At 26.7% G+C, this 15,768-nt stretch overlaps 1 protein-coding gene across 1 annotated transcript in view; it reads left to right on the top strand.

The window, feature by feature from the left end:
- Positions 1 to 15,768, top strand: part of LOC100208430 (ATPase family AAA domain-containing protein 3) — a 69,823-nt gene that overhangs the window by 26,980 nt on the left and 27,075 nt on the right. Inside the window, exons 7-11 of the mRNA XM_065800058.1 lie at positions 74 to 146; positions 292 to 384; positions 5,783 to 5,852; positions 5,944 to 6,011; positions 11,636 to 11,723. Coding sequence (XP_065656130.1) covers positions 74 to 146; positions 292 to 384; positions 5,783 to 5,852; positions 5,944 to 6,011; positions 11,636 to 11,723 — 392 coding nt within the window. The remainder of the gene's footprint in view (positions 1 to 73; positions 147 to 291; positions 385 to 5,782; positions 5,853 to 5,943; positions 6,012 to 11,635; positions 11,724 to 15,768) is intronic.

Below are 15,768 nucleotides of genomic sequence, written 5' to 3'. Positions count from 1 at the left end.
ATCAGTTTTAGCTATTTATAAAATTGTTTAACTGTAAAAAATTTATTAAGTCTCTTTCTTTTTTTACAATTAGCTACAATTGAGCATGAAGCAGAAATTCGTCATCAAAATGAAATGAAGCAACTTACAGCAAAAATGAGGGCAAAGTATGCAATATTTTTTAACATTCAGTTCTTTTGGCAAATTAAAAAAAATATACTCTCTGTCAATAAACGTTTTTTTAAGAAACATTTTTTCCTTATTTATAAAATGTTAAAATAAGGAATATGTGAATCATTGTTTTTATTTTAGAGGAGTAATAGAGAGAGAAAATAAAGATATTCGCTTAGAACAAATTAAATTAAAAGCTGCAGAACATAGGGAGACAGTTTTGCAATCTCTTAAGTATTTTTTTTTTTTTTTTTAAATATGATGAAATTATATATTTGTAATTAACTTAAGAGTAAATAAAACTCTAGTATATACTTTATTCTATATATGCTATAAATTAAAAAAATTTATTTGTATTTTAATGTAAAAATTTTAACTAATATAACTTTTTTTATAACTATGTAAAAAAAAATCAATTAAGTGTTCATTGTTCATTTTTTTGGTCTGTGTGGTATTATAAGGAATAATATTGACTTGATATTTTTGTCAATATTAGTTTTGTGCTGTTTTGATGACATATCTTTATAATATAAAAGATTTCTGACTTTTTTGGGTTATGATTTTTTATTATGGAAGCAAAGAAGTATAATTTAGCTTTTTAAGTATAAATTATTGAATATTATATGAAAGTAGTTAAACAAAATTTCTACTAGGTACTCCATTAACAAAAATGTGTCAAATAATCAAACAATTTAATAACTACCTAATCCTATAGAAATGGAATATAAGAACAAAAAAAAGTTTTCTTATTTAAAAATTAAAAATTTTTTAAACCCTAATAAAAAACTATTAAAGATTTTTATTCCTTAAAAAACACAGATATTTTTTGTGTACATTTTGGTTCAACTAAGTATTACGTTTAGGTATGTAATAAAAATAATTTACAGTAATATTTTTATCAATTATTCAATTTTTTATAAATGTACTTATCTTCCAGATAAATCATGTGATCAGTTTAAAAATTTACTGCCCAGCGTAAAATTTCAAATTCAAGAGATGTTGAAGGCATCTGTAATAGATGCGCTTCTGTTGTAACATGCTCCGGTAGATCCTCAACTACTTTGCGAAATCATATTTTGTGTAATGGAATTACTATCAATAGTCCTTCGACTGGACTGGATCAAACAGCAGCTCAAATTCACTACCAAAAAAAAGATTAAGCCTTAAAGAAATTGTAGCTGATCTTGCTACAGATGGTGTTTTGATTAATATGATTAATCAAAACACCGTCTGTAGCAAGATCTAACAATAAATTTATTCACTCATTGATTCAACAAAAAGGAAATCCTCTTCCTTAAAGTCCAACAAATGTGATGAATTTAATCCATTAAGATTTTTCTGATAAAAAGGAAGTAATGAAACAAGAAATTATCAAATAAATTCAAATGAACATAATTTAGCTTAACGCATGATGAATACATATCTTCGTGGCACAGAAGGTACATTAGTGTCAACCTGCATGAAAGTGAATGTAAAAAAACCTATTAAACTAGCCTCTTTAAGGTTTATGGTTCCTTTCTAGTTGAAAGTTTAATACAAAATATTAAGGATCATTTGAATTCATTTAGTGTCTATATGGAAAGAGATGTAGTAGGTTTTTTTCAAGATGGTGCAGCAATTAACAAAAGCTTATGCAATTAATGGACATTGTTAATCAGTTTTGCTTTAATCATGCAATTTATCTTGGTGTATGCGACACACTATATAAGAAAAATAAAGACGCAAATGCAGCAAGGAAAGGTACCCAAGGAAACGGACAGTGATTCAGAAGAGAATGAACATGAAATTTATGATGATAGTTTTAATTTTAAATCAGTGAGATTAATATTGACTACCCTGAAATTTTGATGAATGCATGAAGAGTAGTGAAATTCATAAAAATGTCATGAGTTCATAATCAAATTGTTTGGAAGAAAATTACTGAGAAATTTGGTAGAGAAATCAAACTGCATCTGGATGTTGGTGATCTAATTTTTGTGCACCAGTTTCTGCACAAAAATTAGATCACGATTATCTGATGAATCATTAAAATCTTTAGTTTTCTTAAAAATTTTTTACTCAAATTTTTCTAATAAAATTAAGTCATTATAAGTTTTATTTCAAAATATGAACAAAATGTTATAACACTTGGTTTAAATAACTTTTTAAATAAACAATGCAAGATAAACTTACATAAGTTTTACTATTTACCAAGAAAAACCGAATACCACAGTTAACCACGTTTTTTTTTTTTAAGTTAAAACTGAAACCGCGGTTTTTTATAAATTTTTATTTAAACACAAGATCTTTCAAAAATTTTGATGAGTTATATATAGCTATTGAAACCATGTGGAAAAAAAATACACAAGAAAAAATTTATAAACTCATCAAGGCTATTCTAAAAAGATGCGTGATGATCCAAAAAAATCAAGAATATGCCATTAACTATTTACTTAATATTATCAAGTCAAGAATTTGCCATTAACTATTTTTTAACAGTTATAAAAAAGTTTTAAATGTTTCGGAAGACTGCATTTTTACACCAAAATACAAATATATGCAAAACAACATGTAAAAATCCTTGTAAAATTACAAATGACAATGTTTTCATCTAGAGTAGCAAAAAACAAATTTCGAATAAACAAAATTTTGATTATTTGTAGTTTATATAACTTATGGATATTTGCATGAGTTTGTTGCAAAAAATTCACTGGGTATTAAAATTGCTTTAAATAGTCTGTTTTATTATTATAATCATTTATATTATTATCATTAAAATATATATATACATATATGTATATATATATATATATATATATATATATATATATATATATATATATATATATATATATATATATATATATATATATATATATATATATATATATATATATATAAAATTATAGAATTAGGGTCAGTATTCAGCAATGTAGACCTCATTGCCAACCTAAAAGTGTTTGAAGTTGGCTATTTTTTGTTGATTTCGTTTTAATGTTGTTGTGGTGAAACTATTGAAAATGACTAAAATTCTTGCTGGTCATTATTCACCGGTTAAAAAAGAAATCAGAGGTTTGAAAAACAATCATGATGTGATTTGGAAAATGCATATACTTAAATTTTATAAAAAATAAAATCATTTAAATTTGAAATAAGCGTTTAAAATAGTTTAAGATGTGCTACTTTAATTTGCTTTGTTGACGAATTTGTGATGTAAGCTATATCTTTTTTTTTTTTTGTTTCACTTATTTAAATTACTTTTACTTGACTGGTGGTTAAAAACCTTCTGTTCATGAATTATTGAAGTTCATATTTTATTATTTTTATAATAATATAAAAATAAGCAATAATTTAACTGGGAACATTTTCGCTTTTAGATGTCACTCTTTTTTTTTTTAAAATCTTTTTATTTATTTCTTGTAAGTTTTTGCTGCAAACGTATAAATGAATGAATGATTTATTGGTAAATTTAAAATTTTTTATAATAGGATTCTTAAAAATATATATGTTTAGTAAAATCTCTTTTTATGTAACAATAGTAATTTATGTAGTGTTTCATAAAACAATAGCCTTCTTAGTATTAAGTTTAAATTGTAAAAAATTTGTTAATAAAGTTATAAATACCTAATTTTGACAGTTTTTTAAATGAGCAGAGATAAAGAAATATTTTATATCTCTGCTCATTAAAATCAGAGATAAAAATATTATTTAAAATTTTAAAATAGCTCAATTTAATAATAATTAAACATCAAACGTTAACCCGTTTTAATGAAGGCAAATCAAAAGACACAAACAGCGCTTTCATTTTTCAAAAGCATTCATAAAATGATTTCTTTTAGTATTAAGTATTCAGTTGAAATTTTTTTAATATTGTTAAAAATTTGTTTTGATATTTAAAAAAATATATATAACATTGGATTTTATCAAATTTCTTTTTTTAATTGAATGAAAATTTGTGCAAGCAAGCGTAATTTTAAACAAATTAAGTTTAGCAGGTAATTTGAACGTTAGTTAATTGCAAGTTTAAATTTAAAAAATACATTGGTTTTATTTTAAATGATTATTTTAAAAAGAATATGAGTTCATTAATTTTTAGCATTAAAGATTAATGATCTCATATTTTTTGTGTATTTAGTTTTAATTATGAAGAACTATTACTCAGATGAAAATTTAAACAAATAAAAAAATAAAAATTTTGACCGTCAAAAGAAAAAAATTGACAGTCAATTCCATGTGTTAGCCAATCGATTTGACCGCTCACCTTTGATCTCTTATTTTCCACACTGTGTATATATATATATATATATATATATATATATATATATATATATATATATATATATATATATATATATATATATATACACAACCCTTAGATGTTGTCCGAAAGTTTTTTCCATATTTTGTTGACAAAAAGTAAAAATTAAAATGCAAGACCGGAATTATTTTTTTTTGTTAATTGATAGACTGCCTGCCCCAACCAAACCCTCAGTCGATGTAGCAGCACTCCCTTGCGGGTCAGGCTAAAAAATAGTAGATATAGCAGCACTCCCTTGCGGGTCAGGCTACTTGTCAGTCGATGTAGCAGCACTCCCTTGCGAGTCAGGCTATTTGCCAGTCGATGTAGCAGCACTCCCTTGCGAGTCAGGCTATAAGATAGTCGATGTAGCAACACTACGCGCATGATTTACAGTAAAAAAAATAAAAATAAAAACATTTTATTAAAAAAAAATTAAAAATAAAAACATTTTATTAAAAAAAATAAAAATACAAACATTGTTTATATTGTTAAAAACATTCAGAATGTTTTTAAAACATTCTGGTCAATTAAATTTGTGTTTTTGTGGTTTTTTTAAAAAACGATTTATTTGTAATTAAATTAATGGTTTTTACTTTCGTCCAACATGCAAATGTTGGACGAAAGTCGAAAGTAATTAAAAGTGACGTATGTGTTGGCGTAAGAATTACTTTTTTCCATCCGCTCTTCCCAAAGACAACAAACTATAGATCTATATATATATATATATATACATATATATATATATATATATATATATATATATATATATATATATATATATATATATATATATATATATATATATATATATATGTATATATATATATATAAGTTGAATTTTGCTGTGAGCATATATTCAGCAAGAGTGCTCGATGAATGATATCAGAGCTATATAATTGATTTTTTGACGAGATTAAATAAAAATAACTACATGATTTATACGACTAAAAGTTTCATGCGTTTAGCAATCATCAAGTAAAAACAAGTTCTTGCTTGACAACCACGAGCCCAAAGATTAAAAAACCAAACCAAAGTAGTTATAGTTTTATAATCGTTTTTGCCACGATATTTATTAAGTATATTTTTTAACAAAAAAAACAATGTATTTTTACCTGATGATTGCTAAACGCATGAAACTTTTAGTAGTAAAAATCATGTAGTTATTTTTATTTAATCTCATCAAAAAATCAATTATATATATATATATATATATATATATATATATATTATATATATATATATATATATATATATATATATATATATATACATATATATATATGTATGTATATATAAAATATGAATAAATTTTTTTCTTTTTACATTTTTAAATGAGTTTTGTTATTCCTCTAGAGCTGCAGGGGCCTTAATTGGGACAGGAGTTACAAATTTTCTTTCAGACTGGGACAAAATATCTGCTTCTGTAAGTTTAATGAAAAATGACTTTGATTCTGTTAAAAAATAAAGTTGATTCTTCTGAAATCACATTATTTTTTTATACTTCTAATACTTAGGTAGCTGGTTTGTCATTGTTAGCTGTCGGTGTTTATGCTGCAAAGATGGGTACAGGTGTTACAGCAAGGTGTTTTTTTATTATATATTATATTTAAATACACTTTGATTTATTTTCATAGATTTTTTATGATGCTTTAATAAATAATATTTAATTTTTTCCACAGTTTTAATAATTCCAAATGCTGGTTTCAATAAAATGATATAAGATTTATATATGAGTTTGTATGCAATATATGAAATCTGTTTGTGATTCAAAATTTTGATGTACAATTTCTTTTATTCAACTATATTTCAAATATATTTTGCATTGCTTAAGAATAGTTATAACAGCAGTCATTTAACTCTTTACCAAAATCTTTATAGCTTTACTACTATTTATTTTTATTTCGTAATTATATTTTATGGTAATTTTATTTATATATAGTAATAACTTTATTAACATGTTGAATAATAATGATAACTTCTTTGAAGAAGATTTAAATGCTGCATAGAGAAAAACTGTTAACTAATCATTTAAAATGTTTTTGTTTTGTTTTTTAATTATCCAGTTTTTAAGATAAAAAGGTAGGCTAAAGTTCCCGGAAGGATAAACAAATGAAAATAGACAACCTTTATTCAAGTTTTGTTTTTATTTGTTTTTGTATGAAGACTGTGTAAGCATCTAGATAAATCAAAGAGAAATATATTTATCAAAGAGACAAATCAAAAAGAAATATATTTATCAGAGACAAATCAAAGAGAATATTTAAAAAGTTAAGGGTTACAAAGTAGTAAAAATTTTCAAGTGCAAATATTGTTATATATATTTTTAATGAAGAATAAAATATCCTCAATTGAAATTTCCTAAAACAAATTTTCAGAATTTAATACTTTCCTTATTTCATCAGCTTTTGCTTATAATATAAATTTTTGTTATTTCAATCACTGCTGAATCTACTACTTAAAAGAATGCATCTTCTTGGAGGCATTGAAGTGTATGCTGTCATAGTATTTTTGATCCATATATGTTAAGACTATTTAATAATGCTTCTTTGCTGATGAAAACCACTTTCTCATGATTATTATCATCTATCAACTGGTATTCAAATTATATCTTTTAGGGTTTTATCAAAAGGCATGCGAGAGATTATTTTTTTTGTAGTTCACAGCTGAGCACACATTCACCAGCTGTTGTTGTTGGGTATTTTGTTATCATTGTTATCTCCACCAATATTAAGTTTCGAAATTAATCTTTGCATGTTTTTACTTATGTGAACTTTTATTTGATTCAAAGTGAAGACTTTTGTTAATCAAAGTATGCTGCATACTAGTAGATTATCTTTTTCAAAAATAAGTGATATTTGCAGATATTCTCAACAAAATTCACACTGAAGTATAATAAATAGAATGCATTATTAGTTTTTGTAACTGATTTTTGGTGTGCAACCAAAGCCTCAGTTTTTTTAATGATTTAAGGAGGTCAATGGCTAGATACCACCATACCGCACAGATCCATCTTATGTTTTTAGGCCACCAAACTGAATTTGGGGTTAGTTGTAGTACATGGTGAAAATATTTAAATATCTCAATGAAGTAACTGTCTGACTTTATACTATTAAAAAAAGATAACTTAAAAAAAGATGAAGTTTATAAACAAAACTAGAGATGTGACTCTGAAATTCACTTTTGTAATTTTTAAAAGAAATAAATCCTTATTTATTACTTTTAAACATATCTTTGAGTTATAAATATTATTGTACTTTTAAAACAGTACAAATATAGATTATGTTTGTAGTTAGTTAAGTTGACTCTAATTTTAAAATAAAAGAAAAATTATTAGGCAAGTATTTTTTTAAAGTGAAAGAAAAATATACTACCATCTATATTACTATTTCATCTTACTAATTAATATGCCATTGAATAGTTTACCGACCTCTACAAAGCGGTAAAATGAAAATTTTTACTTAATTTTATTTAAATTTTAGATATTTTACTTTATATAATTATAAAAATGATTAAAGCACAGGAGCAGTAAATACAGGGGGACAGAAATAAAACCTTAGTTGCTTATTTATTTAAACCCAGCCAAATTAACCAAATGAAAAGAGTGAATGTACCTTTTGTCATTACATCATGTCTAAAAATGGAACTCAAATGCCAAAACATTAAAAAGTGTATTGATGAAGTAAAATGTCTATATATAAAAAGCGTAGATAAAAATGTAGATGCTAAATCAAACTGATAACTGGAGTGTTTAAAATGTTCCTAACCTTGAGTCTGCAGCAACCTCGAGTCTACAGCAATTGAAACAATTACTTTAAAAAGTGAGTGATTCTTGTTACAAATCTACAGATAAAGGTGATCTGGGGCTGGAAGACTCAGGCTCAGAAAGCTCCAACTAATGCAGTATCATAGCAATAGTTCATGAGTGCGCTGACCCCTCTGTGTTTTCCCAACATTACATTAGCCCTGTCAAAATTACAAGTTTTTGATTTAGAATACATTTAATTGAGAGAATATGTTCATTAATAGCATTACACTTAATTGAATTAAGTGTTCCCATAGCATCAACAGTTCTAAGTTCCTGCATAACAGCAAAATGCATACGAGAATGGTCATTTTTTACATATCTCATATTTGTTTCTTATTTGATTGTACCTGAATTATTTAAAATGTGACAAGTTGCACATTGCATGAATCAGATTTGAGCTGCTCAGATATTGATAAAGATATTGGTTGAGTAAACATTCTGCATCCAACATTATTGCGACAATTTTGGAAACATTGTGTTCATATCTTTATTGTATTACATGTATTGCGCTCATATTTGTGAAATAAGGTTTTCTGCCTAACCGATTGTGTGTGCTGTTACTTGTAAGTTAATAACAAAATACAGTTAAATCTCTTTAATTCAAATTCAAAGTCAATAACAAAATACAGTGCAATCTCTCTAATTCTAACTCTCTATATAATAAGTATAGGGAAAAATAAAAGTTCAATTTAGAGAGATTTTTCAATTATAGAAAGTTTTGAATTATAGAATAACTTTTTTTCAAATAATCTTGTCAAAGTAACAAATAAAAATAAAATAAACAATTAGTGGTTCTCATTCCTAAATGCAACATATATTATGTGTTTAACTTACATTTTCAAAAAAGTCATTAGTTGTTGATTGTCTTTTATGAGCTTGTAAATCTATGTCAATGACACAATTTGTCTTTAAGAACCTTTGTCAAATTATCTCCAAAGTTAAAGTAAAGACTGTATTTTTCGAGTACAGTGATAGCATGCATTGCTTCATTCAAACTTGGTTTTGTAGCATCATCAGAAACATCAACACGCTCATCATTGGATTCCTTTTTAGTTTCAATAGCATTATGTCCAGAAACTTCAGCAATGATGTATTCATCTGATTATTTGTTGGCAATGCAAACAATGAAATCTACTCATTGTCCATGAAGTTAAAATCTAACTCATCGTCCATGAGGTTAAAATCAGCATCTAATTTTGCTTTTAACAATTCAAGATCATTTTTTTAGTTTTCCTTTACATCTTCTTCTAGATCTAACCCACAGAAAGGATCCTTATTATCATTTATATGCTGTTCTACTGCTTTTAATAATATTTCTGATTTCTTGAAACAATTTATAATGGTCTGGTCTGGAATAGAATTCCATGCTTTTGTTAGCATAAACATATCAGTTAAGATATAAAACTTAGGTCTTGTTCTCTTTTTCCAAGTCAGCAATCTGCTTTTTCATTGCAAATGAGCTATATCTTGCTCTAAGAGAACAGATAGTTCCTTAATCCATAGGTTGGGTGATCGAGGTTGTATTTGAAAAAGGAAAAAACATAAGTTCCACCCAATCAATTTTCTGCACATTAGGATGAGCAGAACAACATCTATAATTAAATAAATTTTTCTTTTCTGAAAACTAAACTTTATGTCAATTTCTTTAACCCACTCCAATAATTCTAACTTTTTTGTTTGGCGTGATAACAAAAAATATTTTTCACACCTTTGAAACATCTAGGAGACTTCGATTTTCTAATTACAAACGTTTTCATAATTACAAAGACTTTCTCCTCTAACACTACCATTAGACGAGTACTACTATGCTTGCCTCCTGTGCACTTTTCATTTTTTAAATGTAAACTTTTAGTAAGCAAACATTGGTAGAAAAGGCTGAATTCATGAGGATTAAAAATATATTCAAGTGGGTATCAAGAGAGAATAGTAGGCAGTGTGGTTTCAAGCCATGATGGGATAATTTGCTCATTAACTGACTTTGCCTCTCAAGAAATGGTTCTGAAAGATATACTATATCTACAAAACAAAATTTAAAATTGCTTAGATATGAATGTAACTTCTATGTCTTCGCAGGTTTTCAAAATGTCCGAATCCGAAAAATTTATATATTTTTTTCTTAAAACAATTAAAGAAAAAAGCTGTAAAATAATCATATATTGTAAAGTTGTTAATCATAAAAATTGGATAAAACAAAAGTAACTAACTTACTTTTATTTAATTTGTCTGGTCATCCATAGGAAGCTTGAAAATTTTTTAAGCTTAACTACATATCAAATTTCATCTGTTAAGCCAAATTTCTTTAACAAAAAAAAGATTTTATGTTTATTCTTTTTCCAGGTTCTAAGAATGTTTAGTAAAATATCAAAGATTTTCAAAGCCTCTTTGCTTTTCCTTTCTCCAATTCCAGTAGAGCTTCTTATTTCAGCTTTAAATTGTTTTCTTTGATGCCATGATTTTTTTAAACAGAAGAAATTCAATCACGCTAATCTTTTTTCAAAAACTCAAAGCATTCAAAATTTGAAAAAAGAGTTTAATGAATTATTCACACATCAGAAATTTAAAAAGTCGACTTACAGAGAGAATCTCACTGACAGGTCTGAAAAATCCATTCAAGTTGTGGAGGTTTTCGAATTATAGAGATTATAGAATTATAGAAAGTTAAACATTTCTCAAGCACATTTCATGGTGACTGCATTTAATCGAGTTATGCAGGCTTTCAAATAAAGTAGATTCTGATTAGAAAGATTAAACCGTATTAATTTAGGTTTCTCTACACTTTAAAGGATTAAAATAGAATGTTCAGCTTTTATGTATTTTTATCAGGTTTTTGTTACTTACTCCAAAAACCCATTAGGATAGGATAGTTTACTGTAGAATTGTACTTTTGTACCCCATATTTTCTGAGGCCTGAATTTTCATCATTTTTTGTTAGATTTTCAAATTTATTTGTTTAATCGTTTATACTAAGGCTTATATATAAATCTTACTAACTATTATATTATCATGTGTGTTATATATTTTTGGTCTTCAATTCAGCACCATTGATGATTCTAATTACTTTTAAATTTTTTTCAAAAAGTGAAACTGTTGCAAAGAGAATTTATTGATCTTATTAAAAATAATACCCTTTATTTTAAAATAATACTGTCTGTTGTTTGGCATCATTGTTTTCACATGTAGAATGATCAAAAGATCAGTTTTAGTTGCTAATTACATCAGCAATATATAAAATATTTCAAATAAATTTATATGCCTCTAAAGATGTTTTAAACCATTTTTAGTAATTGTTAAATCACTAAAATCTTTGTTTTTCATTTAATTATAAATTATCATTACCTTAAAATTGTTTAATAATAATCGTATAAATAATGTATAAATAGTATCTTTTAATATATTTTTAGGTTTATAGAGGCTCGTTTGGGTAAACCATCATTAGTTAGAGAAACTTCAAGGCTAACAATGTTAACACTTGCCAAACATCCAGTTCAAGTAATTTTTTTTTTCTCATTTTAAATGTGCATAATTTTGTACATTTTAAGATAAATTAATGGCAAATAATTATAGTGTAGTGGTAGATGTATTTTAATAATAATATTAATGTTGCAGTATTTAATTTTTATGAGTTTTATATGTGAGATATGTATGTATGGTATGTATGTATGTATGTATGTATGTATGTATGTATGTATGTATGTATGTATGTATGTATGTATGTATGTATGTATGTATGTATGTATGTATGTATGTATGTATGTATGTATGTATGCATGTATTTATGTATGTATTTATGTATGTATGTATGTATGTATGTATGTATGTATGTATGTATGTATGTATGTATGTATGGTATGTACAGTAGTGTGCAAAAGTAACCGAACAAGCACATAACTTGAGACAACTTTTTAATGAAAAGTCCAATTTCTTTCAAATTTTCACTGGTATGTCAAAAAATTGATTACAATTCTAAAAACAAATGAATTTTTACTAAATCTAAGCAATCTAATCTTAAAAAAGTATCTGTACAGAACTAAACTAAGAAATTTATTTTACTTTTGTTGGCTTTTATGTAATGTTTAAAAACGGTAAATAAAATATAAAGTATTTTTAATTGAAAAGAAGATTGTTTTGAATAAATTTTAAAAATGGCACAGCAAAAATATATAAGTTTGGCTGTCAAAGAAGCGGTATTGGGTGCAATTGAACAAGGCAGAACTACAAGGGATCAGTTCTATATAGGAAAATCAACAGTAGCGGATATATAAATTTATAAGGAAAGAAATAACAATAAAGTCTCTCTAAAGTTAGGAAGGCCTCAAATTACATCTATTTACAAAAATGATCCATGCAAAAATGCTGTCTTGTTAAATGCTGAAATAAAAGAATTTTATAAAGTAAAATTGAGTGTTGATACAACCAAGCGTTGTTTGAGATTAGCAAATTGATTTGGAAGATGCCCCGCAAAGAAACCTTTTATTTCTATAAAGAATCGAAAAGCACACTCGAGATTTGCTTGAAAGAGAACTATGATTGAAAGTACTTTTTAGTGATGAATCTAAGTTTATGTTATTTGGATCTGATGGTATTAGATATATTCGTTGGCCAAAGGCCATAGAAACAATCTTAAATACCACCTACCAACAGTAAAGCACGGAGGTGGAAACGTTATGTTCTGGGGTTGCTTCAATAGAGATTGTGTCGGTCCTATCCATTTGATTGATGGCATAATGGAAAAAAATATGTACAAAGATATCATTAAGGAAGTTATGCTACCACATGCTAAAGACAAAATGCCTCGAGGATGGATATTATAGCAGGACAATGGCCCAAAGCACACTTCAATCCTTGTGAAAGACTTTTTTAAGACAAAAAAAAACTTGATTAATGGAATGGCCTTCGCAAAGCCCTGAACTTAATCCTATTGAACATCTATGGGAACACTTTGATCGACAAATTTTAGGTCAAAAATTAATACGTAAACATGATTTATTAAAAATTCTGAAGCAAGAATGGGAAAAAATTGCCAATAATGTGAAATCCTTCATAATGTGATTATAAAGCTGGTGTACTCCTTGTTGCTGTCAAGCAGTAATCAATGCCAAGGGTTTCCAGACGAAGTATTAAAAAAAATTTACTTTAAATTACAACATTTTTAATTTAAAAAATGTTTAAAAAAAAATCTACTTCAAGTATTTTTTTCTGCCCGGATACTTTTGCACTCGCATATTTCAATAAAATGAATTTTCAAGATTAGATTGCTTAGATTTAGTAAAAATTTATTTGCTTTTAGAATTGTAATCAATTTTTTGACATTCCAGTGAAAATTTGAAAGAAATAGGACTTTTCATTCAAAAGTTATCTTAAGTAATACGCTTGTCCAGTTACTTTAGCACACTACTGTATGTATGTACGTAAGTATGAGAGTATGTGAGACACTACTGTATGTATGTACGTAAGTATGAGAGTATATAAATGCATGCATACATAAATGCATACATGCATTTATGTATGCATGTATGTATTTTTATTTGTTAGTACTTATTTCAAAGCTATCTTTTTATTATGAAAAAACCCTCTTATAAAATGGTGTTGTATACCAATGCACTCATATTGTGAATTAAAAAACAGGTTTTTTAGCTGAAGTAACTATACCTTGGCTATCATTTATTTTATTTACTTGTTTTGTCAATCCCTCAAAAATGGGTAAGATTTCCAACTTCTTGGCAAGTGGAAGACGTTTTTTTTTTAAACAAATTCACACCTAATAAGGCTGCAAGCAGCCACTGATTAAGTTGGGAGTTATCAAGATATCAAAGATAGTTAAAGATTGAAAATGCAGTTGATAATGTAAATTGTATGAGTTAGGAAAAAATGAAAACGAAGAAAAGAAAATTTGAAAGCACTGATGTTCCTGGAAATAAACTAGATAAGTATAACTTTAGCATGTAGGAATAGTTAGAGTAAAAGTATGAATTAACTAAATGAGGAGCCACGCGAGATTGAGTCGATGAAAAAAGTGGCAGTAGCTTGCTTATGTAGCAATCATGTTAGTATTTATACAAAAGAGAAAGAGATACAACTTTACAACAATGGGACAGATACTCAAGGTTAGCAGCTAGAGCAGATACAACAGCATACACAATATTTTATGGACCTTATCTAAAATAGAGAGCTTTATTATAAGTACCATCTAAATGACAACAGTGCAATGACGAATAAGAAATTTATTTAGAGTTAGAATCGGAAGTAAGAGTATGGCAATCACAATAAAGAGAGCTTTACAGTCCCCTAGCTTTGTGGATGCTAGTTATACTTTTTATTGGATTTGATACCATATTGTTGTAATACATGTTGTAATACACTGCTTAGAATTTTTGGTCAATTATTTTGTTAGGAGATTGAACCAAAATTATACTGAAGCAAATTAATATTTTGAATTTTTCATTTTAAATTTCTGGTTAACTTGTTTTTTAAAATAGTTCATGTCTTATTTTGAACTTATGCCAATAATATCATTCCTAGTTCAGTATTGCAATCATTAAATCAATCAATATACCAATATAATCAGTATATTTCTGAATTAGTTAATACAGCATGGATACTTTCTAATACAACATGGATATTTTCAAATAAAGAGTTGCAGGAGCTTCAATATATACATCAACTGATATAAAGAGAACACGCAAGGGAGTTGTTGCTACATCCACCTAAAGTTTGGGTTGGTGCTAAGTTTTTGGCTTTATTCTTTTTTCAAAAAAACTAAACACAAATAGTATTGCACATTTAGCTAAGCAATCAGTCGTCATACTGAAATATGTTCTGTGAGGGCTTCAATAAATACACTGAGAGAAAATTTTTTTTTAATTCTGATATACTACCAACAAGGTTGCAAGCAACCAATATTAAGTTGGGAGTTACTAGAAAACTAAGAATAAAGTTATAGAAAGAAACAATATAAAAATACAAAATAAATAGAGCAAGGAAATGGTTGACTAAAGACTTAAAAAGTTGTAAGTTGTATGAGTCAGAAAAACATGAAGATGGGAGAGAGTTCCAAAGGGTTGAAATATGTGGAAAAAAAATATACGAATAGAAGTTTTTAGAGCATGCAGGACAGATACAGTAAAATGATGAATTGCTGAATGACGAGTTAAGCAAGAATAGTTTAGTAGAACTAGAGATAGTAGCTCCTTTGAGCAGCGACCATGATAGTAATTAAAAAAAAGAGTGAGAGATGCAACTTTACGACAATGGGAAAGAGACTCAAGCTATCAATGCATTTTTGAATCTTGTCTAGTGGGGAAAGAGCATCGTTAGAAAAACCAGCCCAAATATGTAAACAATATTCCATACAGAGGCAAAGAAGAGGTTTGTAGAAGAAGAGAATGCAATCAGGAGAAAATGGTAAACATGATAAAGAGAAGCAACCTTAGCAGATGCTAACTTAGCAATCGATTTTATATAATGGTTTCAAATTAGTTCTTTTATCACAAAATTCAATAGTTGTTTATTCCACAAAAATTATTTGTGCATTGAT

Source organism: Hydra vulgaris, chromosome 06 (assembly GCF_038396675.1).
Source record: "Hydra vulgaris chromosome 06, alternate assembly HydraT2T_AEP".
In the NCBI taxonomy this organism is placed as follows: Eukaryota; Metazoa; Cnidaria; class Hydrozoa; order Anthoathecata; family Hydridae; genus Hydra; species Hydra vulgaris.
This window is presented reverse-complemented; position numbering and strand designations above follow the sequence as displayed.